The sequence below is a fragment of the Temnothorax longispinosus genome, chromosome 2, assembly GCF_030848805.1.
Source record: "Temnothorax longispinosus isolate EJ_2023e chromosome 2, Tlon_JGU_v1, whole genome shotgun sequence".
NCBI classification, from domain to species: Eukaryota; Metazoa; Arthropoda; class Insecta; order Hymenoptera; family Formicidae; genus Temnothorax; species Temnothorax longispinosus.
In genome coordinates, this window is record NC_092359.1 from 17872787 (window position 1) to 17897565 (window position 24779).

The 24779-nt window shown below is 36.1% G+C and overlaps 4 protein-coding genes and 1 pseudogene across 8 annotated transcripts; 2 read left to right on the top strand and 3 right to left on the bottom strand.

Moving 5' to 3' along the window:
• The first annotated feature begins 4 nt into the window (after positions 1–4).
• Positions 5–4567, top strand: LOC139808027 (uncharacterized). Of its 3 annotated transcripts, none has more exons than XM_071769624.1 (11): positions 5–338; positions 506–921; positions 1007–1084; positions 1478–1638; positions 1735–1993; positions 2175–2265; positions 2519–2743; positions 2986–3147; positions 3269–3490; positions 3572–3729; positions 3937–4567. In XM_071769624.1, the coding sequence occupies exons 2-11, from the start codon at positions 533–535 to the stop codon at positions 4100–4102; spliced, it is 1911 nt and encodes a 636-aa protein (XP_071625725.1). In that variant the 5' UTR covers positions 5–338; positions 506–532; the 3' UTR covers positions 4103–4567. The 3 variants fall into 3 exon arrangements, with proteins under 3 accessions (XP_071625725.1, XP_071625724.1, XP_071625726.1); XM_071769623.1 differs by having other exon boundaries at positions 5–329; XM_071769625.1 differs by having other exon boundaries at positions 139–921; positions 1735–1924.
• LOC139808024 (transferrin 1) lies at positions 4331–10195 on the bottom strand. Its single transcript, XM_071769617.1, has 10 exons — positions 9980–10195; positions 8935–9161; positions 8179–8482; positions 7295–7638; positions 6687–6937; positions 6243–6478; positions 5687–5966; positions 5434–5495; positions 5092–5354; positions 4331–4747 (listed from the first exon to the last, which is right to left on the bottom strand). The coding sequence occupies exons 1-10, from the start codon at positions 10050–10052 to the stop codon at positions 4658–4660; spliced, it is 2130 nt and encodes a 709-aa protein (XP_071625718.1). The 5' UTR covers positions 10053–10195; the 3' UTR covers positions 4331–4657.
• A 32-nt stretch (positions 10196–10227) lies between these two features.
• Positions 10228–11409, bottom strand: LOC139808149 (uncharacterized; annotated as a pseudogene).
• An 820-nt stretch (positions 11410–12229) lies between these two features.
• Positions 12230–19806, bottom strand: LOC139808068 (cilia- and flagella-associated protein 43). The gene is made up of 17 exons (XM_071769689.1): positions 19599–19806; positions 19355–19526; positions 18957–19216; positions 18515–18845; positions 18069–18405; positions 17625–17896; positions 17260–17526; positions 16791–17062; positions 16482–16695; positions 16071–16417; positions 15559–15853; positions 15027–15370; positions 14734–14915; positions 14017–14615; positions 13334–13750; positions 13097–13198; positions 12230–13024 (listed from the first exon to the last, which is right to left on the bottom strand). The coding sequence occupies exons 1-17, from the start codon at positions 19652–19654 to the stop codon at positions 12701–12703; spliced, it is 4791 nt and encodes a 1596-aa protein (XP_071625790.1). The 5' UTR covers positions 19655–19806; the 3' UTR covers positions 12230–12700.
• On the top strand, positions 12903–24708 carry LOC139808071 (uncharacterized). 3 transcript variants are annotated; one of them, XR_011730780.1, is made up of 5 exons: positions 12903–13039; positions 22119–22942; positions 23406–23684; positions 23844–24125; positions 24365–24708. XR_011730780.1 is itself a non-coding variant. In XM_071769695.1 (4 exons), exons 2-4 carry the CDS (start codon positions 22150–22152, stop codon positions 24068–24070), a joined length of 1299 nt encoding a protein of 432 aa, XP_071625796.1. In that variant the 5' UTR covers positions 12903–13039; positions 22119–22149; the 3' UTR covers positions 24071–24708. The 3 variants fall into 3 exon arrangements, 2 of the variants coding, with proteins under 2 accessions (XP_071625796.1, XP_071625797.1); XM_071769695.1 differs by having other exon boundaries at positions 23844–24708; XM_071769696.1 differs by lacking the exon at positions 12903–13039 and adding an exon at positions 20445–21096 and having other exon boundaries at positions 23844–24708.
• The last annotated feature ends 71 nt before the right edge of the window (positions 24709–24779 follow it).

Genomic DNA, 24779 nt, shown 5'->3' on the forward strand with positions numbered 1-24779 from the left:
CGTCTAAAACTATAATGTTTCTACATCTTTTATTTTTTTTCCGATTTAAATCAAAGTAACTCAAAGTAAATAACGGATAGATTATCCCTCCGAATTATTCTTTCGAATTTCTTCGTCTCGTGTTTATGATTTCACATAGCTTTGTTTACATCAGTAGGACGAACGGTATTTTGCGGTCAGGGCAAACACTCGTAGGTTCTAGGATTTGCTGATTTCTCTGCCAGTCTCGTTCGAGAGTTGCCATCGACAACAAGTTAAAATCGCGGTTTGTCAAAGTGTTTCCACCGATCTGTGACTTTTCAGTTTTTGTCATCAAATTAATAATTAAAGTACTTGATGTAATATTATGTTAAAGATATGAGAGAGATATATTCAATATGTATACTTATTCAATTTATACATATTGAATATATTATATATTAAACATGATAATAAAATATTAATTGTTATTATAGTACATATTAAAAATATTATATTTAATTGTTCTTAATCGATGACAAATTAGCTTACATACATTTCTGGAAGCCAAATCATGTCGGGAAGGATTCCTCTGTCGGATCGCAAACTATTTGCCTTGAAATATGGCATTGATAAGGAAAATGTGCCGCATTCAACGGTACAAAATGGCAAATCTACCGAAGGCAGGAATAACGGTGGCGGCGCAAAGAAAAAAGGCCTATCGCTCAACGCAGAAAATCGTGCCGTTCGTACAACGTTAGTGCAAGGCTGTTCTTCCGTCGGTGAGGCAAAATTTCGGATTTACTCCGATGGCAATGATGAGAACGCACGATCACGCCCGCGCGTGAAAAAAGACGTATGCAGAAAAGAAATTAGAGCGAAGCAAGATAGAACGCTTGAGAAAGCAATCGTATCGACAACGAAAGCAGATACTCCTTCACGTCCAAGCGTCGTGTTACGCAGGTAAGGAGAACACAAAATAAAGAACGTTAGAATAGCTAACGTTAGAAGAGCTAATGCAAAGGAACAAATTTTTATTTTTCTACAGAGCACGTTCTTCAAGCAACTCTCGCCAAATAGTTCTTTTGAATGAGACCGAGATGAATAATAAATTATTTCATCGGAGGTAATTCCTATACGTATGATTAAACCACATTTTAAGAAATCTTTCTATATACAAAAAGTATGATATAATTTATTTGTATATTACTTAGTTTAAAATACAGAATAAAAGAAAAATGTGGCATGGATAAATTGTTCAGATTTTACTTTCAAAATTGTAATAGATATTAGGGAGGATATTCGAGTTTTGCTATGCCATTACATTTGACCTCGTCTAATGTTTACTTTTATGTCTGTTATAAAACAAAATGTCATGGTTTTTGTAAATTTAAATTCTTATATTCTTTTCTTTTCAATTTCTTTCTTAATTCAAATAAATAAAACGCAAATAACGTACGTAACGTTTTTTCTATATTTACCGTGACATTAATAAATTAATAAATTATATTTTATTTAGAGCTTATTCTGAAACCAGAAAGCAGCGATTTTTGTCGCGATACCCGCCCTGCGTCGCACAATCATCCGATGATCGAAAAATGAAGCATCTTACAGACGATGTTAAAAAACGAACGTTTTCAAGCATCCAAATGTGGAAGGATAAAATGAGGAAGCCACATAGTTAGTACTTTAAGATAGTATAATGAAGACCCAAAGAGAGTTGTATGCGCAAGCATGAATTAAAAAAAAATTTTTTTTATTTGTGAATTTTTTCAGATGGTACTGTGCCCAAGAACATTATGGGCAATATACAAAATGTGGATAAAACGCGTGCCAAAACCCAATTGCGGAGGAGCTCTGTTGTCCATGGATCTGTAGATTTACAATCGCAAAATCGTGCGACCAATCTGGATGAAAATATTCAAGAACCGGCACCAAAAGCCGACTCCCTTTCGGATGTATTAAGGTTTTTATCAAAAGAAATTGCAATGATTTTAGAAGATGAACCAAGTTTAAAAGCACAAGTTGATAAGAGGTAAATCGTAAAGAAATTTGCGGAAATAAAATAAAATAAATTTTCTATTAGTATATTATTAATATTTAATTATTAATAAAAAGTGACATAAAAAAATTGTTTTTTATAATAAATTATAATAAAGTAAGTATAGAACACGCTTTGCCGAATTTTGAATTATTGCAAGTATTTTTTTTTTTAGAAACTTTATTCAAGATAATAATTTGAGCACCTCGATCAGGCTTAATTCTAATATCGCTACACGTTCTCCTTTTACCTCGACTCCAGCAGAGGTAAAAAAATATATGATTTATACAAACAGCACAAAAGTGTATATATTTATTAATTACTGTTAATAGAGCAGTATGTTATTTTTTGGTAAATTTACAAATTGATATGCGAATTAGATGTATTTTCAAAACAGTCTTACAATTACACAGGCATATTGCTATAATTTCAGTATTAAAGTAATATCAATGTAAATAATCTTTTATCTCTCATTTATTGTAATATTTATAAAAGAAAGTTGTCGCATTTGTCGAAAAGGTACGTTACGAAGAACGTATGATGACCTTGAAATCATTGGCCAAGCAGGAGAACGAGCTTGACAATATTTGCGAAGCGATGTATATACATGATTATTTGGAAGACGTTCCAGAAACTGAACGTAAGAAAGAGGAAAATTCTCCGAGGCTTTCCTCCCGTTTCCTGCGTGAAAATGTAAACGCAGAACAAAGAAGACTCATCGTGGGATATATTATTCGTCTTGGTGTGAGTTTAACATGGCACAGTTACGGACTTTTTATACTTTCTATTAATATAATGATATAAAAACTTATTGAAAGCTATGTAAATTTCTATTTCATGCTCATAAACATACAAAAATTATCTTTATATTTATCAATAACGAAAACATGCAAAATATTTTTATTGAGTTTAATTAGAACGAAGAAATGTATTCATCGAAGTTATATCAATCTCGATCTCTGTTCTACGATTACGATAATTCTTAGGTACACTGCAACTACTCGCAGCATATCGTTTATCAGACTGTCAAGCTGTTTAATGTAGCTGTTGATCGAATTTTGGTGGAAATAAGTGATATACAATTATTATGTCTGGCGTGTCTTTGGATAACTCTCAAGCGAGAAGCACCTGAGCAAAAGATACCATCGGTAATAAAACTTTTTGTTCGGAGGAAAGATTGGAGGAAAATGTTATCATAATTAGGTTTAAATAATTATAATTTTAATACAAATTCATTAAATACCTAACGGAATCGAATAATCTTTTTAGGCAACTGTAATACTGCAATTGGCAAAGGATTTATACACTAATCAGGAGAAATATTTGTTAACGTATGAGAGAAAGATTCTTACCGCTGTTAAGTTTAACACACGATTCGCTGATCCGTTCTCGTTACTTTCGTACTACATATTGAATGTAAATCGAGACAGTGGGCGTAGCATTATTAGACCGGATGATATGGGGCGAATCTATTTTTGCGGCTCTTACATGGTAATTATAAATATAAATATACAGTGATTCAGCTTTAGTATGTAAACTGTGCACAAAAACAAATAAGCATCTTTTTTTTAGATCGATTTATCTATGCTGGATGAAAGCTTATGCGATATCCCGACGTATGTGATAGCAATAGCTGCGGTAGAGTTATCGCTTCAACTTGTATATTCGAGTGACGTTAACATGGATCAAGCATGGTACCAAGTTTGGAGAAGTAAACAGTCGCTGACAGAGTAAGAAAAAGATTAGCAAGTGGGCGCAAAACAAATGTCCCGCTTTCCGTCTTTAAACAAATGTTACATTTTTCTTAAATGACAGACATATTATTAGTCTTGCAACGAAGAAAATATAAGAATATATAATTTGTGGAATGTTCTGCAAGAAGAAATTAATTTGAAATTTCGCAAGACGGTACTAATTCACAGCTTATTTATTTTTAGATGGGAAGAACATGTGATGAATTCTACGAAGCGACTTATAATACAACATGCGCTGCAATACGATAAGTTTTCCTCGAATGTTATATATAAAAAGTTTATGCGCAGCAAGTACGGTAGAGTCACCAAGTTTCTTCACGACAAACTGAATTCAGTCGTGATTAATTAGAGGTGCAGAAAGAATTTTTAAGCTTTAACTTTTTGTATTTCTCTAATAATATTGTTTAGATATATGTGATTTATTTTGTTATACCAAATACATTTATATTTAAATAGCGCTGGTCGCGTTTACGTTTTAGAGTTTATGAAAAATTTGTTTTTTTTACATAAAAAAGATTTACTTTTATAAAATTTTATTGAGTTGATGCGAAAAGGAATATAATAATGTACATGTATCCTCGGAAAAATAAATTTTTTTATTGTTGAAAGTTTAAAGAAGCAAGCGTTTGATTCAATTCCACGCTCGGCATAACTCCTTAAGAAGATTGGTGGTCGTGACATTGAAATGCGTAATCTCTATCGCGGTAATATGCTATTTGTCAGTGCGTAAACATAAGCGAGGTTATCGACAGTATTTTATTTATCTAACAGTCCTCTCGGGTTATTGATATATGACTTAATAGCGATAATTTTTCAGCAACAGCAACAGAGTAGCAATATCACATGTATTATGTATTATCAAGGGCTATCAAGTAATGTTCCATTCTTGATCGTCAAGTTTTTTTCAATGACTGCCATAGTCCTGTTGAATGTCTGCCCAAGCATTCCACTTGTCCCATGTGTTGTCGATGGACATGAGTTCCACCACACCATCCTAAAGATAATGCCATATAATATTTATTTTTCAAATAAATCGTAATTTGCAATCACGAATATAAAGAGCGATATGTTGCAAGGAAGATAGAAAAGTCTTGATATTTTTTATGAATCTATACAATAGCAATAAATTATTATCTTTCAGTTTTTTATCTAAAATCTTACATGATCAATTAATTTCTTAATATAGTTTTATATTTTTGCTAATAAATTGTATCACTATTAAATGGTACATACTTATGTATATACTAATATATAATATTTGACATCCTATTTGTTATACAGGTAATACAAATTCGAGTAGCCTAATTATTTTAGCTAAATAGGAAATGATGAACTGACCTTGAATAACACGTTGGGTTTGTCGCAACAGCCGCCGAAGAGACGTAGCAGATCTGGTTTCTTGGAGTACAAGTTGCTCGCAGTCAAAATGCCATGTTTCAATTCTTCGAGGGAGTTCGGGCTCTTCCCGGCCGAGCTAACAATTATTCTCGGTGGCTCCAAACCTAAATTACAACGTTCCCAATCGTTGATGGGCGCCTGACCGCCATTCGGGCAGAGCAAGACGTAATCTTCGGGTTTGCCAGCGTCGTCCTTCTCCTTATCTAAAATACAATATGTAACGTCCATGAAGCGACACAAGTATAATTACATACGTAATTTATTTAACATAATTATATTTACCGAGCTGCTGCAAAGCTGTCAAAGGTAGAAACGCAATGTCTCCCTTGCCATCCTTCAAACATCTAAAAGAAGATGCACAAATTAAAATAATAAAATCCTGCAAGCATATAATTTTTGTTGTCAAATCGGGAAGACTTAAATGCAATTAATTTTATTTTTTATTAAAATAAAAAATCCGTATTTTATTTATTTATACAAATTAGTCAAAGATGCGTGCACAAAAAAGATTAATGAAACGACTATACGATAATACCTGAGTGCTCCTTTTCCGCCGTTGTAATATTCGGCATTCGTAGGTTTGCATTTTGTTGCTTGTTTCGCCTGATCGTCGTCGATCTTAATATTGCCGACACACAGTTCACAGGACTTTGAGTTGAGGGGTGCGCCAGGCGCACAAGACTTAGAAAAGAAGTTATCTATCTCGTTTGATTCGTTGATAAGCCCGTTAAGTTTGAGTGTGCGAATCGGGGCATAGTAACCAGCGAAGTCGCCCACGTGGCCGCTGTGACAAGACGGCTTGCCTCTGAGGTCGGCTGTGAAGTGTGAACGAGAATATTGACATAACTTTAATATTTGCATATTATAGATTCTTTCAGATTTATATAAAACTACTGTCTCCGCATACTTTTTTTAATCATTCAAATCATATATTTTCCCTAAAATTTTGCCTTAATACTGATGTCTTTATTAAATTCATATTTTTGTTAACGTAAAATCTGTTTCCAGTTAAGCTTTCATACACATTTTATCCGATATAATTTTATGGAGCTTATAGACTACAGATTCTATCATTCATTTCGGCTACGTACCTAATCCATTTATGGAGGAGCCGCTTTTAATAACAGCGACTGCAGGCCGCTCGCTGACTTTCGTTGATCCTTTACCGTAGGTCTCGGCGACGATCGGTTTCGCGTTGTAATCGTTGATAGCGCGTTTTACTGATCCGCCATCGATTAATGTGATATCCGCTCCGTTGTCTCTGACAGCCTTCAAGCAAGCAGCCTCGTCTTTCTCTAGTATGCAATCAAATCTGGGTCTGGCGTCTCTATATAGATTAACATGTATAACGTCAAGATTTAATAAGTGCGCTTGCATTCTTATGATCAAAACAATTTAATTTTCAGTAAGATATAAAATTGGCCTCATTCATTTACGTTCTCGATACTTAATTAACAAAATTTGTTCAATTAATAAGGACGACTAATTAAATTTGTTTCGAAACGAGGCATCAGGTTAATTGATCGAGATTATACCTAGAGAATGCGGCTCTAGCGAAACTGCGACACTTGTTCAGCGCATATCCATCCCAAACGCACCAGCGAGCGTCTCTCTCCGGCGCCCCGGAATTTCTTTCAATCACATCCATGTATTTCGCGCTCTTCAAGTGCTCTTCCGGTGATACCGGCGGTGCAGCGACAGCCAGAGTTTTGTCGCTAAGTAGCAGGAGATCCTCCCACCAATCTGCCTTCTCGTTTTCACCAATCTGACCTAGCTGCGTCAATTCCTGAAAAACGTTCCAAAGTTAGATCGCAATCCCCCCAATGCAATATAATATATTATAAGAAATATATTATTTTTCAACTATATCTTTCTTTAGAATTACTTCTTTAGTCTTTGTAGCAATGTCCAATAAAATCAATTAACTAATTTCTGCCAATATGTAAGAAAACTAATTACTATCTTCTACAAGTTAATTGAAATTAATTATAATAATATTATCACAAATTGTTATATATGTTCTAAAATTTCTGTTAATGTAATATAGGAGTGCAATTTTCAGATAGTCTTATTCGCATCGTATAACATTCAATTAGTCATTAAAAACATGTATAAATAGATTCTTAAGAAACAAATCACGCACTCTTTGGATAGCTTCCGCGTTGTTGCTGATAGCCCCGTTGGTCATGTATCCCTGCCACGGTCGGGCGGCCCATGTGCACGGTTTCGTTTCTGCGTCAATAGGCACTTTGCTGCCGTCTGGGCAGAAGTATCGGAAGTCAGATGGATTTTCGGATGTCGGCACGGCCGGAGTAACTCCGACGGGCAGACCGAAGAAACGCTTCACGTAAATGACTTTCGTCCAGGCGACGTCGCCGCCGTTATGTGCCAGACAGCGTAGAGCTCCCTCGTATCCAGAATATATGTCTGGATAATCGCACACGTTTGGTTTCTCGCAAAGAGCGCACATGTTGCTGTATGTCTCCTCTGGAAAAAAAAAATGAAAGTCATAGTCGTAGAGTATTCATAAAGTATCTAACTAAAAAATTAATCGCTCTCACCATGTTTCTAAATTAACATCTATAAATAATTTTTTTTTAAGTAGATCTTATTTATAATATGATCCACGAATTCTGAATGCGTGTCAAATTTTATAAAAAGAGAAATAGATATCGATTAAAAATCGATATTTTACGACGCACGCTGTTAATACACACACTTTAATTATTTCGCCACTTGTGAAAGAGAAAAGTTAACTACCAGAAGAAATGTGTAAGCGCGTTTATGCAACGCAATTATACTTTCTACTTAACGTAACTCCTTTATTCGCACCGCAGTTTGTTGAGCTCACTTTAACTCGTAAAATTTTAAATTTAACTTCATATCAATATAAAGCAGAAAATTACTTGGTGTCTCCCGAAGCGAGTTGATTTAAGTACGCGTTATTTCGCAGCTGATAATATTGTTTGCCGGCAATTCACCTACATGACACAATCGCCGCAAATTTCGAAGATTACCGCCACTTACTCAGCCTCTGATTGATGGCAGGATCGGGTGACCATGTGCCCACCAGGCAGCCTTTGTCGAAGAGCGTGCTTAGAGCGCGAAGTTCATTCTCGCGAGCGGAATATTCCGGGTTGTTGATGTCGGTTAGCACGCCCATCGCGGTCAGCTTCGTGATGGGAATTTTGTAGCCGACATTACGGCCCACGCCAGTGTGGCAGGACTTAAGACCCTTCAGACCCTGAACGTTGTTAATGTCCAGATCCTTGTGGATAACGGCTACTGCCTCGTAACGATATATCGCGTCGGGTTCCTCTTTTGTCCTCACCTGATAGACAAGATATAATATAAATCCTATAAATTCTGAACTAAACATTCTATTCTCAAGAGATCATAAAATATCTGTAAGGGATATCGTAAGTCAGCGGATAATAATTTAAAAAAAGCAGGCTTTTAATTAATTCAAAATAATTCAATAGTTTTTAAGAAATGTATTTTTACAATCTGTTTAAATTATGCATTTATTTAATATTCCTTCTAATTTTATACTGTAATTCTTTATTTTATAAATAATGTTTGTTAGTAGAAAGAATTGAATTAAATATTGTGTGAGTTTTCTCTCTCTGTATTCTCTCTCTGTATTTATAAGTTCTGTCATTTCCTTCATGTACAATTCTTTTTTTGAGTCAATTTTAAGTTCGCTTTTTTTTAACTATGCCAGATTCGTGATTAAAGATCCATTTCTTGTATTAGACTTCGAAGTATCGTTGAATATATCACCTGTTCGACGATGGTGTATCCGGCCTTTTCAGCCAATTGGTTTTTCGCCGCGAGGTACATATCCTCCGGATCTACAGCAACGATGTCTGCTTCCTTTCTGCCGACTCTCTCGATGCAGTCATATCGGTCGCGTCCGGAAATGCAGGCTATCGGGAAACCTTTACCCGCCGACTCTTCCATCATCTCCCCGCATTCCTTCGCGTATATCTCCGGGATGCACATCGTAACTGAACAAAACATATCTCATGAACCAGAAATCTTACTGACAACTTTTAATTGGCTTTACGGAATTGCAAAAACTTTTAACAGAATTAAAGACTGCATTCTGATATTCACTGGCCTAGTTTACACCGATCATTTGATCGTGCAAATTGATGACTCAATACATCTCCTTTTACTTTATTAGATGCAGTTTTGGACGTACATGTTACATGCGGACAAAATTTAAATTTAGAGTCTTGCAATAATCAAGAATGTAATTATCAATAGAGCGGTTGATTATAATTATTTATCCGATTTCTAACGGTACCAGGCCGCAGGCCGGATAGGCATAGGATTATATCCGGAGACAAGATCTTCCTCCTCCACTAGAATACGTACAAGGTGAGAACCTTGCGTGGGGGGTTCTGACCACTTGAGCAAATAAGTGTGAAAAAATGTCACAACGGCTTTTTTGAACGGTACTCAGGCTCTTGTCTTATTATGGGCTATTCGGGGTCTAGCTCATCTCTTGACCCATTACACACATTTATATTTGAAACTTCAAGATTAAACCAAACGTTTAAACTTCAAGAGATTATGAGAATTAACAAACATAACATAGTTCTTAAATCTCTGTTAATTATCCTACGATAAAAATAATTTTATTCGATTAAACAATACGAAAATATATGATGTTCGAAGATCACGCTCGATCGGTCTTCAAATTCACAAATATAATCGGAGAAGACGGCATTTTGAAATTCTTTACTTACTGCCAGATAATCTACTGTATAATATTTTCGACATATTTTTGCGAATCAGTCAATTTCCATCAAGTACTTACACACTCGTGGTGGACTAGTAGCGGACACAGCCGCCACCGCGAAAATCGCAAGCACCGCGAATCTGTGTAGCATCTTGATTACAGCACCTCGCGGGGTTACGATAATGCGGTAATTTTCCCCAAAAAGATTGGCGTGATCGGGTATTGATCGGGAAGACGAGGCAGAGTGCAGAGTCCAGGTGAGGCCGCAGACAGATGGTCGGCGACGACTTGTCCAGACCGTCCGGAGCGGCGTTCTACGTACGGCCTTATATAGATGCGTCTTTTTCTTCCTCGTATTTCAGCTCGGAAAAGAAGTAGGGGGAAGGAGTTTCGCTCTTTTTCCTCCTCTCTTCCTCCCAATCGCTTGGCGATCCACGCGTTGTCGCTCTTTCTCCGTTCGTTTCGCGTAATGACGCCATCGTCGTTCATTATCTATTCGATTCCTCGCCTCTCCCGCGACGATGGCACTTACCAGCTTCGTCGCGCGTCGCCTTTCGGGGAAAGACAGGTTTTCGTCTCCCGGCTTCTCGTGTTAAGAAAATTATTATTGGGCATTAAACACAGAAAGTGATTTTCCTTCTAATTTAATTTTACTTTAATTTCAACGATATCATGGATGATTCATGTGGACTCCGCACGTTTACACGCACCCGCAAATATTGAAATAAGCTTTATTTTTATTTGTAATAAAAATATGTTGGAATGTACATTAATAGAGTTTCTAATTTCATTTTACTTTAATTTTAACGATATCGTGCATGATTCATGTGGACTCCGCACGTTTACACGCACCCGCAAATATTGAAATAAGCTTTATTTTTATTTGTAATAAAAATATGTTGGAATGTACATTAATAGAGTTTCTAATTTAATTTTACTTTAATTTTAACGACATCGTGCATGATTCATATGGACTCCGCACGTTTACACGCACCCGCAAATATTAAAATAAGCTTTATTTTTATTTGTAATAAAAATATGTTGGAATGTACATTAATAGAGTTTCTATAATCATAAACAATTAATAAAGCTAACAGGATTTCAACTAACATACAAAATATACATGTGAATTTCAGACGTTAAAGAAAAGATGTCACAGCATTTAAGTAACTTGTGGAGGAAAAATTATTCCGGTTTTCGATGAGAAATATCACCCTGTTCGTAAAAGTCCAAGATCTAGATAATCGTTGAAGCTTTGGTCGGGCTTGGATTGGCCGCGGTCGTTAACTCAACTCTCGGTAACTTTCCAGGATGGGTTCCTCGCCCATCCTGGAAAGTTACCATCGGCATCGTGGATGGAAAACCTTGAAGTAATTTTTCTCCATCGGTCCGGTCCCTGTTTGCCTCCTCGTTTCAAGTTTAACCCGTATCCTCGCGCGGCTTTGTTCGGCAAATTCGCATCCTTCGCGTTTCGGTCGCTCTTCGAAGATGCGACGCACGCACACACGCACGCATCAAATTGTGATATTAATGCACATTGCGCACATCGCGAAGTTAAAACTGCGTGGACCTTCGTTGATACGAGGAAAGTCCCCGGACGGTAATTCCCCCCGTTATTTTCACATGCCACCTAATTTACGGTTCTCTCTTTCTCTCTTTTTCTGTCAATAGATCACCAGTCAAATAAATAACAACCCATGTTTGTGCTTATATTTTATCGTTACAAAACGGCACCCGATAAGTAATCTCTGAACCGCGAGTTATAAATAATGTTAAAATGACACAGTATTGTGATACACATAAGTAGTTACTCATAAAGAATTAATAATCTATTAAAAAATAAGTTTATCAGTACGAAAGTGTTAATTGGTTATCTGCAATATGGAATAACATTATGTAATAAATAGACTTATAGAGAACGATTATAGTTTACTTCGATAATCATGTTATCGGAATTGCTGATGGTGTAGCAAGACTTTTTTCCAAAAAAATTGACGTGATAAGCAATAATAATGTTGGTACGAATAAGTTCAATACAATACAAATATCGGGTATTTTCTTCACAATTCAACACATACATAAAAAAATTTATACCTTAGAAAATTGGGATAGAAAATACAATTTCTATATTTTAGTTAAAAGTTTTATTAAGAATTTTAACTATTTTTGGAAATTTTTTTAAGTAGATAAATACCTTAATATTAGGAGAACTATATTATTAATTATATCATTGTTTATTAGGATTTTTCAAACAAAATAAAGAACCGTATTTTCAAATATATATATTCTAAAATATATATATATAGAGAGAGACAGAGAGAGGAGAGAGAGAGTGTGTGTGTGTGTGTGTGTGTGTGTGTGTGTGTGCCTTCTTCTATTTTTACTAAGAAATATTCAGACGCAGCAATATCACTTTCCTTATTCGTTTCTTGGAACCAATAATTTTCCTTCGTTGCATGTATATGGTTTTTCGCGGGATCGAGATCGAAATAATAAGTATCAATAACAAACGTAATATGAAACTATCGCCATGTATTACCATACATATTACACATGGATCTACATAAATCTGCAATTCAGCGGTCCAACTGATTAAGGATGCATCCAACATAGCCTCAGCACTCGGTATACTCTATGTTTATATACACTTCTTCATGAATGCATAAATAGAATAATTTTATTATTCAGCAGAAAAAAGGCAGTTTTCATAAATTAATGTCGAGAAAATTAAGTCGACGTCTGCTGCAGCGCTGACAGTCTCGACGCTCGCGCGAGATCTTTTTCCTCGACACATGAGTCTTATGCGGTTTTAAACTGCAAGGTCGGATACGTTCGCAACTTCAAGACCTCGAGGTGAGCGTGCAAGATTAGCAGCTGCTCATAATTGTTCTCTGCTTTCATGACAAGCCTGGTACGTCTCGCGATCGCCGCGAGTCTCATCCTTCGAGACTCCTCGTCTCTCTTGCGATGTGGGTTGTTAAGCAACCTGCGAAGCTCTTCGACGTCTGACGACTTCATCTTGATCTCTTGTGACATCTTGTCGTTCTTCTTCTTCCACTTGGCCATCAGTCGCTTCGTTTCTTTCAGACGCGCCTGTTCCAGTTCCAACAATTGGTGAAATTTCTGGAAACAGAGACTGTAAGTTTTTCAAATCAGTTGGAATAACAGTTGGAATAACAATAAAGCGGTACTCACATTTCGAAATGTTCGCAAATTGGCTTGCATCTTTTCGTAATCTCTTTCCAAATTTACGCTGCAGGAATAATTGCTCAAAAATTCAAGCACGTTTCTCGTGATCTAAAATTACGCAAGGAACAATATAGTCCTTTGACATCAAGTAATTGTGTTGTGATTATAATAATAAATATAATAATAATAAATTTTATATAAGGAGAAAAACGCTCCTCTTCCCATTCTTCCCGTTCTCTATACCTTGAACTCTCGGATATCTTTCAAGTTCCGCTGCAGGTCCTCCAATATCATTTTCGCGCAAGCATGCTGCCATTCGTGTTGCGACACGACCTTCCGCAAGTGCATGGATGTATACATCGCTGCTAGCTTGCGTTTCCCAGTCTCGACGATACAATCGTTGACCCGTAAAAGCTCCTCGCGCGTCACGAGAACGGCGTTCGCGTAGTCGGAGGGACAACCTTGCAGCGGCACCTCGATCTGGCCCATTTTCAAAACGAGTTGAATCTCCATTTCCTGCGCGAGCTGCGTCAAGGATTTCTCCATGTCATCCAAGCTGACCTTCTTGCACGCCGCAGCGTTATCAGCCGACTGCATCGCCTTCTGATAAAACGACACCGTCTGCTCCGCCTCAGCCATCTCTACCGCGCAGCATCTCACCTTCGACATTAAGTACCGCTCTTTTTGGCAATGCTACAACTTCTCCTTTTTTTTTTATTATAGTCAGCTTAAAACGATCGTTATGAAAGAGAAAAAGAAAGTGGTACACCTCCGTTTCATCTCTCGAAACTTTCGGGTGTTGGTATATTTGATATTTTCGGATTAAGGATCTTTAATTACTGTTTAGACAATTTAATAATATAATTATTATTACGGGACTGTACATATTTTAATAAATCAGTTACCTCGTGAGCTTTTTTCCTTACCTTCGTTTCCACCTCGACCTTCATTCTTCTCAATCTGCACATTGTTCGCCAATAATCGGCGTTAATTTGCGACGGTAGATTTCGGGGCATCGAGTCCAAGGCATCCATGCCTTTGAGGAAATCCAGGCATTCGCGCGGTAAGACGTCCGACTTCTCGCTGCCCGCGACGCATCTCGCCACCTCCGTCAGATACGTGACCGACGTGGTAGTCAGCCTAGCAACTCTGGGTCGTTTTTTGTAGTGTCTGAGCAAGTGTTCCACTATCGGTTGCTTCAACTCCGCGAATTCGCCGCGAAACTTGGCCTCCTGGCGTTTCTCCGCTTTGCACAGGCTGTCGTATCGAACTTTTAGCTCCGACACGACCATCTCCAGCGAGTTGCACTCCTCGGCGAGCCTGCGTGCCTCTCGCGTCGCCGGCGCTAACTCCTCGTCGGCGAGACGAGCGATTTCTTGCCTGTCATCGACCATAGTTTGATGTCTTCGGATCGCTCGTATCCTTGTCAGTCTCTCCTGAAGGATTGCGCATTCAATTTGCATCTTTTTCATTTCTAGATCTTTTAATTTGTCGTTAAATGCAGCGATGTCTTTTTGCAAAGCATCTAAAACGCACATTTTACATATAAAAACGTAAGTGATCCGCAGATTATTTTAAGACGATTATTCTATTTTAATAAACGCGATTGTTTTATTTATTCTTTTAAATTTCTCGACTCTGACCTTTCGTTTCTATAATATCAGCCTGCAGGGTCGCTTTATATTTTTCTCGTTCTTTTTGCAACGCCTGCACTTTAGTTTTATATGCCGCGATAGCTGCGATATCCTCGTCAGTGTATTTCGAAGGATTTTTCGCAATTAGGCAGTCCGGCACAAATATTTCCTTCTTCACCTCATCTTCCCACCTTAAAATAGAACGTTCTTTTTAACTTTAAATATCAAGTTATTGTTAGAAAAACACAAGCCTATTTGTATCAATTATTGTGCAATTATTTTTCATATTTTCATCGACTCACTTAGGTTCTAATACACCGTCCATCATTTTTTCTACAGCTATTTTATAAAAGTCACTGATTTTTTCGTTTTTACTTTCATCTTCTCGATCCTCGTCAACTGTTTTCAATTCTCCTCGCCGTGACCGTTTTTCAAATACTTCGTGATCTTTTACCATAATTATGTAATCAGGTATTTCTTCGACGTTCCAGGATGGGATCTCGATTGGTTCCAGAACGGAATCTATCCCAAACATTGTCTTCAATTGAGACGCGCAATATCGGAGCCTGTTGATGCGCTCCTTTGCACATTTTAATACACATTCCTTTGCGCGTTTCATTTCCTCAAAGAGATTATTGAAATGCATCTATTTAGAGAAAAAAAATTAATTTATATAAATTTTAAATCAGTTACATATGTCAACGATCGACTAAAAAATTAATTTTAATATTATATAAGTTTTTGAAGTAATAATCGAGTATAATTATGTCTAATTATGTTTTTAGTATTGCGTAATGTAATTATATTGTCAAATAGATTTATGGCAGCTGTCACCTTTAATTTACGCTCTCGATTTTCAATTATAATATCTTTCTGCAAGATAGATTCGAGATCGCTGTCATGCGGAATCAATAGCTGATGTGTTGAAGCTATGCTTTCGTCATCAATCCATTTATGCGTCGTGACACCCGATATACATAATTTTTCATCTTCATCCGCGTGTGCGTACCATCTTTTAGCCATTTGATGTGTTTTGCTTTCGGCATTGTTAGTTGAAAATCCTTTATCGGAAATTACCGTAGATCCTCGTCTTGAATCATCTTCACATGATGCCTTATACACTTCGTAACTAGAAAGATTGTTATTTTTAAGATTTGTGGTATTTTAATAATATTTTATACTTATAAACTATATTTGCTATTATAAATTTTTAAATACATTTTTTACGGCGTCATAAAATTATTATATAATATAAAATATAATAAGAAAGTAGAGAAATGATTATGATTGTCATTGCTTATCAGAATACCATGAATAATTAATATAAAAAAGATAAAAATAATTACCTGTACATAAATTCGTCAGCATCCGCAGAAAGTCTATCCCATACTTTAAAATCGTTCACCTTTCGAGTCGATGCAACGAGAGGATAATTTTGAACAATCGCATCGCCACCAATTAATCTAAGAGCGCATGGTTTCACTTCCAACGATTCCCAGAATATTTCGCGCAGATTCGACGTCACCTGATCTCGTTGAGCGCAATCATCCTCGAGGTTTCGATACAGCTTCTCTCGTTCAAGTCGAGCCTCTTCTATTCTCCGCTGTCGGGATTCACGATCCAAATCGAAAGCCGAGATCGGCAAACGGGCGTCCGGTGATTCACCTTCATTTATATTGAGAAGCTCGCGTATCTATTGCAAAACTTATATCATATTTTAAACCCGAGTTAGAATCGAATCTTAAAAGAGACATTACTTGCGTTTTAATCTTCTCAAGATCGGCTACAATAGAAGCCCGTAAAGGTAGAGCTTCGTCGTGCTCAGCTTTCAGTTTAGCAGCAACTACACTATCCAGCCAGGTTTCCTTTCCTCGATCGTACAGTTCGTTTGGATCGGAAATGAAATCCTCGATCGTTAAATGCACACTCGCAGCTTCGACTTCTGTCAAATTTGTCTTTGTCTCCGGTAAGCTGTCGTACAATTAAATTAATTTAGATTTATCTTCATAATTTTGTAAATAATTTGAATAATGCGGAAACCTAGAGAGCAAGTAAAGACAAAGTACCGAATTCGATGGGCAACGAGATCGCCATTTTTACCGAGAGAGACGATCGTTTCCCCAAAACGCGAAGAAATCGCGTATTTTACGCCTCCTTGACTGCGATGATGTGGCATAAAAATCGCGATCACTTTGCGAAGTTCCATGCTATCTCTGACTACGATCAAGCCATCGTATCCATATGTTATGACTCGAGAATCGGTTACGTATATCCCGATCTTTCTCAGCTGATGCATGGAGGACAGCGCGTTTGTGAGGACGATATCTTGAAAATCATTCTGCGAAAGAAATTTGAGAAATTAATTTTTTCCAGAAAATTTGAAAAATAGACATTAAAATAAATATGATAGGATTTTCGAAAACTCTGTCAGAGTGAAAAAATGTACCTCTATAATTATTTAAATTATGCAATACAAAAATGTTGGCCTATTCTTTTTATGTAGTTTATTTTTATAAAACAATAATGTGGTTTGACCTGTATTTCCATTTGATGTAATTGTTTAGACAAAGAGGGTACACTCAATATCTCCAGAGGCTTACATCCGTGATAGAGAGTCTTGAAAGGTCTTGATAAGTCTATCACGCAAATAACACGCATGCAGAAGTCGATCGAGATCTCGCAAGTGTACACGATTACTTTGTTACCGCCGATCGAAGCTATAGAAGGATTAGTCGTTGCTAGGATTAAGATCTCAAAACAATCTTTTCTCTCGTTTCTTTCGTATATCAAAAAATCAGCGATCTACAAACAAAAGAAAACATCAAATTATTTCCAATTCTGTTTTTCTACGAAGACATAATTAACTTTTGCATCTATATTTATACATAATAATTTATTACATATCCATCAATTTCTATAAATCCTAGAACAACTAGGCGCTGCTGTTTAAGTCGTTTGCCAATAATAAATATCATGCCAGTTTGAGAATTGCCAATTCCCAAAAGTTCGCCATTACGCGAAAATTTTATTTTATCCAAGAAGTCTCCATAAAGATGAAAACAGTTAAAAATTTTAACCAATGAAACTTTCGTGACATCGATTAGAATGCAATTGCCAGCAACGCTGCACGACGCAAGTATTGGTAAAGTAGGATGTGAAGCTACGTGAAGAACTATAATGAAAAGATGACTCTAATTAATAATATATCGGTTAATTCTTACCAAAAAATGTGAAATAATTATTTTATTAAATATATTAATTAACGTAATTAATTTAAAAAATGCTTTTATAACATGCTTTAAATAAAAAGTAAATGTTTAGGGTTTTTTCATATTTGACTTTACCTTCACCATGGTGCTTCAGAGATAATCTCGCTGTCAGTTTGCCGGTTAGTAACTCGAAAATGCACAGACGATCTAACCCGTCTACCGCCGCGACGTGATCTGTGCGCTGAGATATAGAAAATAATGCTTTGTATTCAATCTCGTCCGTATAAATAACTTCTATGTGAGGGATGTTGTCGTGTTGCGTGCAGATTTCAAAAATTTCTCCGCTTCTGGAGTGAAGTAAAACCCCATCTTTGCAACAATGTTGTTTTCCTACGTGTATAGAATAGAAAGTCGAGATTGACCACATAAATTTCCACGTTACGTTCCAATCCGCGGACGTCTTTTTGTAAAACTAAAACATTGTTAATTGTAATATATCAGAAAATAAAATAAAAATAACATATATGATTATTAAAAATTGTATTTTTATTAAATTGTATTAAAGACTCGTTAATACGCACCATAATTTCACTATTGGTGTTCACAATTATTACACCGCTCTTATGAGTGATGACAATCGGTTTATTTTTTGGACGTTCGAGTATTTTCGATTTTATCACCGAGTACAACTTATTAGCTTCAATCGCCACGAGCCATACATTCCCGAATTCGTCCGAGATGAACAGGTTTCCTTCCGGCGTCCAGGATGAAGACACAATTTTGTGCCCTGAAAGTGGCGCGTTCACGCGATGTATGCTTACAATTTTCGAACACGTGCGCACCTGATAGATCGAGAGTGTATTGTCGTCGGCTCCGAATTGCGATATCAAATGTGGAGAATTCGGCGAACAGCTGGTAAGACCAAATAATTCATTACATTTTTTAAATAAAGGAACAAACTCTTGAAGCTTATATTAATAATTGTGAAGAATTATATTACAGAAAGATACAAAATATACTTACGAAATTTCTTGAACAAGGTTGTCTGTCTTTGTGTTAAGCATAGCGACGTGTTTGCCGGTTCTCCAGAGCCACACGATCAGTCGAAAATCGGGAAAGCTAGTCAGGCTTACGAGATACTCCGTACCAACGAAAGAACAGGATAAGTAGCCATTGATTCTGTCCGGCGGTACGCACCAGGAGATCCTTTGTAGCGTCGGATACATGAATATTGATATTTTGGGATTTGGTTTCCTCTCGACTATGGAAAACATGGAGACTGTCTGGCAAAATTCAAAAGTACTAATCTTATTAAATAATAAATAGCGCGTATGCAGCGTGACACTTGTCATTTTTCGGACATTCAGTAATCTGAATAAATATATATATTATAAATGTAATTGTGTGTATCATATGTGTACCGGATGTCCAGCTAAACACGACGCACCGTCGCCCCTTTCCTTATTGTCGAACCGCTCGATTCGTTTCTCTCTCGTATTCAGATCCAGGAAACTCACGTAAATGCCGGAAGCCGTTGCGACGGTTTCCTTCCCAACAAAGACGAAGTCATGAGATTTTCCAAACTTCATCCACCTGTACAATAACGTAAACTATATTTAAAAAAAAATACTCTTCAATCACCAAGCTTTGGAGAAATTAATGTACCTTGTTTCGGTTGTTGAAAAATTCATTTTGCTATATTTTCTAATTTGCCAGGACATTTCGAAAACTTTTATCGTTTCGCACTGTTCCTAAGTTCCCAATTCTACTTCCGTACGGCAAGCAAATTTTGCACGTGTTAAGCATTGTGTTTGGTTGCTGAGAGACCTCGAAAGGCTAGCATATTGATCGAGGGTGGCCATAGAGACTTGCGTTTGACAATCCTTTCACGTATATTTGTAATAAGCAACAAGTCTTTAACTGTATTTATATAATTAAACTAGATAATTTACAAAATTAAATCATTTATTTTGACAAAAAGATATAAATTAATGTTCTTATTGACAACATTTATCTTTAGAAGTTTTCATTTTAATTTGTGTGGAAAAAATTTCACATTATTTACAATTAAAAATAATTAATAGAAATAATTTTAGAATAAAAAGCGATATATAGTATAAAAGAATGTTTCCCCGTTTTTGCACCTGTTTTGGTTGCCAAAGTGCGCAGGTACATGAATGTAAGTACTGATCGTCAAGACTTTCATCGGACATTGCATTTACATACATACCGAAGATAATAGAATCACCAAAAGAATGCCACTAAAAGTGTGCCACTGGATCAAAGTATTGTAAGAGGTTTGAAGGATAGTGACACCGTTATAAACCGCATCGTCCAGCACATAATAATGGCCCATGCCTTTGATCCCTACCATTGTCATTTTAAAGCTTTCAACAAAGTTTTTAACAAGCTTATAACAAATATTATAACAAAATAATCTATAATAATCTATAATAAATACCAGAAAAACCAGTTTTAAGTCATATTTTCATGAATCATCGGGAGTGCTCGTTAAAAATAATGTCATATATTTTTCTCTTTCTTAAAATTATTGCAAATAAGAGATACATAAAAAGAGATTTTTTATTTATTTTACTGTTAACAGTAACTAATCATGAAATCAAAACTTTATTGTTAAAATATATAAAATCAGTGTTTAAAATAGTATTGAGAAGAGTTTTTAATAATAACAACATATGAAATCATATATTTATAATTTTTACATTGCAACATAAATAACTAGAATATATCTTCTTGAATACAGAGATCGGTATTGAAACGATTTTGACATATTTTACAATGGACGGAAGCGATCGATCGATGGTTGTGCTGGAAGTATTGTTGAAGGGGCACGGTGGAATAGTAACCCAATAACGTGAATCTCGTGCCCCTTCCGAATCCGAACAGCATATATAGACGAAGCGAACGCGATGGTTTTTTATTCACGAGCGTTGATCGATATGAGTGTCATCAAGAATGTTTCGTGAGCTCGTCATTTGTTAGAACAGTTCTATATGTTTTGTGTTTGATATAAGGGTAAATAACTTGCAAGTGAACAGATTTATGGAGAAGAAAGAAAAACCAGATTCCTAGAGAGTGACTATAAGGAGTTAAAAGTCCACGTTGAAAGCGGAAAATTATTTTTTAAGTGAAAATAGTCAACGTATGTATATTCATCATTCATAGTTCTTTGGCTTACTTATTTTAGCAGATATCATGAACATATTTTGGTATAAAAAAGTTGATACGTTATATAATTAATAAATAAATATCAAAAATAAAATTTTACGTACATAAATAAAAGCGATATGATCATATAATTAAAATTTTTTTATAGACATTTTAATTAATTTTTATATATAAATTGTACGATATAAAAGCTTAACAAAATTTTTGGCTATTTCTATCTAAAAATTAATTAATTTATTTATTTTAAATATTACTTTATCTTTGTCAATAATAATTTTTATTGATTGTAGTAATATTGTTGTACAATCGTAAACTTAAAAATTTGTTATTTCGTAACAGCTTGATTTTAAACTCATTTTATAAATAGAAACACTAATAAATTTAGATAGCAATACAAATAGTGATATAATGACAAATTATACATATAACGAGAGCCCATTGTAAAGTTGTAAACTGCAACTGTTCTATTGTTTCTCATGTTTGCGCGAATTAAGGTCATTGTTGAAATGACTACGCTAAAAAGGGGCGAAGACCGCTACGCGTTTAGTATGCGCGTCATTTGCTTGCATTTCGTATTCAAGAGGAATCTTCTGCGTTCATCTAGAAGGCATTTCGTGTCGTGTCGCTTGTTTGTACTACTTGCCCATCTCTTCCTTTTCTAATTAAAATCGATTCAAAGAATCACATTTAGAATCTCTAACAAGTCTCTAGTCTCTTCACTGTCGTGTTATTTATTAAAATATAATCATGTATAAAGAGTTGTGATAATTATCAAATTGTAATTAAATTCTGTAAGGTTTGATATCTTATTCAAGTTTTACACGTAAAGAACAACGAAAGTCTATTATTGCCAATTGCTCTATCAAAACGCATTGAATCATCGAGATCGGACGTTTTATTGTTATTGCTGCCATTGCTGGAAGCAGTAGCTATAAAAATCATCATTAAAGATTTTATAGTTTATGAAAATTACTTATGTGTTTTCTTATATTGTAGATCATATTTTTTCAACGAGCTTACTATCAAAATGTCTCATTACCGAGCGCGGAAGCAGCGATTCGGTTGGATTCTAAGTATCTTTCTGCTCTACCCCGCCCTGGTCTCGTCTCACGAACCTGTGCCCGCGAATTATCAGAATACACCAGGTGCATCGACCCTGAAGATAGAGGCCAAAGAATCCGAAGCGTCGATAACTCTGGGGAAGGATCTAGTCCTCGGTCCTTCTTTGTCGACCAAGGCGTCGATCGTCGCCGACTCAAACGACGTCGCTTCTACAAAAGTTACTCCCCTCGCGTCTCCCACGATCATCAGTCGAGTGTCTTCCGGAGAGCATGCCGCTTCCCGAAGACCCGTCTCGAAGGATGCGGGCCCTCGCGGCTCTTACGTCGACAGCCGCAAGCCTTGGGCCGGCAAAAGCCCGAAGGCCGCTTTTGCGAAAAGGGACAGCTATCTCCAGGCACTGATGCACTCGCGTAACAGCGACGATCCGCGAGAGGGGATCGTGCAGACGGACTCAAAGACAAAGGCAAATAGGAGAGCTGAGTACGTGCAGGGTCCCATTTACAAGCCGGAAACCGAGTACGGTTCGCCCGATTCGACGTACCCGTCGAAGAGGCCGCGAATCACCTACGGCGGACCCAACAGCCCTCCTTCACCCAGCGACTCTTATCCTCAACCCTTCAGGCCGTCGGATTACAACACACCGCAGAATTCTTACGGCCCGCCGCAGAATTCGTACGGACCGCCGAATGACGGTACCTCGTTTTATCCTCAGATTTCTTCGTATGGACCACCCGGAAACTACTTACCGCCCCAACAAGGTGAGGCGAGAGGTATTATCGGCCACCAAAGTTAAAATTTTAATTATTAGGTTTATAAAAGCTTAAATTGCTTGAATAACTATAAGTTAATAAAAGTTTCAATTACTTGATCTACTTAAATGTGCATTATAATGTACATTATTATGATAAATCTATTATTATAATAAAATTTCATTAAACAGTTATATTACAATAGAAAGAAAAATTTAATTACATTTTTTAATCATTTTTTATTTGCTATATTAAAATAAGATTTTGTACAATCTTTTGAAATTTGCAAATGTTTATGTTATACTTTTAAAATAACTCGACAAGTTTTGCAGATGTATTGTTTGATTAATACGTTTTTAATTAATAGAATTGATTTTTCTTTGGCAATAAAATATTTTTTTCTCAGCTTGGATTTCATATTTTTAGCGCTCTTGGATCACTTGATTTATTATTTCACGCTTTGTTTTCTTAGGATATGGTCCTTCCGTTCCAACTCCAATTTATGGTGCTCCCTACGCGCTTCCGGAGACTCACATCTCCCTTCTGCCGAGTATCGATCTAGGATTGCCGCTCGCTCTCAAACTAAACGCATTCACCATCGCAAAAATTATATTAAAGTTGGTAATCTTCAAGATGATCGTGAAATTTATCGCTGTAATCTGCTTGCTGCTCTTCATACCTAAACTCGAGATCATCAAGAAGAAGGTCTCTAATAAAGACGATGACGACGAGGAACGAAATTTCTCATCGCGTAAGTTCTCAGATTAAATCCCTGTACTTCCAACTTTAATTACAAAAGTTTTGCAATAAGTTTGGAATGAGGCTTTTTAAACGAAAACGTTGCTAATTAAGATTATTATTTTCTTAACTCATTCATCGTACTTCGCTAATGGTGTTCCATATTTTTCAGCCTTTGCCAGCTTGGAAACTTTAAACGGCCTCGAAGATATAGTAAAAAGCTCCGTTGAGAAGTACGAAGTGCAAAACAGTGCTCGTTTAAATTCGACGGAGAAATGCACGACACTTGCGTGCCGTATCACCGAAGCATTTACGTTCCACGAATCTCGGCGTGATTATTTAAATTTATTCAAGAGTTACGTAGAGGAAGAGAGGCAGCTCACAGAACGGAGAGACTAATGAGAAATTTACATTGTCATCGAGCTTCATCGTCGCGTCATCTCTCCCTACTCTAGTAATTATTTATTTATATACTTATCCATATTTATAAAAATTATTCTATTAATATACGAAGTGCTGTATTTATTCTTTTGATTTTCAATGCTCAAAGCTAGGTCATAAAAGTACGTTTTTACAAAAGAATCTGTTAAAAATCGCTGCGAATATAGAGCGCTGTCAAATCTGTCTCGTAATCGACGTCAATCGGAACGACGTGATTAGAGAAGATTACACGAATAATCTTTCCTTTCACAGCACTATGATACTATGATTATTCAGTGCCACTGTGTGCCAAGTAACAAAGTATGCTAAAAAATGAAACATTATCTTAATAAATTATTTGCCTCTTTGTGGATGCATCGGCAAATATGTAATGTTTAATATGTTTTTTATTGGCAGCAAATTATTTTTATAAATTTTTATAAAATAATAAGTGCATAATATAAAAATAACATTACTTTTAATTGAAAATACAGATTGAAAAATTGGTTGTTTTTAATTTGCATGGCGACTATAATATCCAAAAATTTAGATTATCTATATAGGGATTTATATAAGGCATTCAACTTTATTTTATAGCTTGTAAAAACTTATTAATTATTAGTTACAATCTGCGTTTCTTCAGCGAAAGTATCAAATATGGAAATCAGGGGTCACATGAAGTACGTCA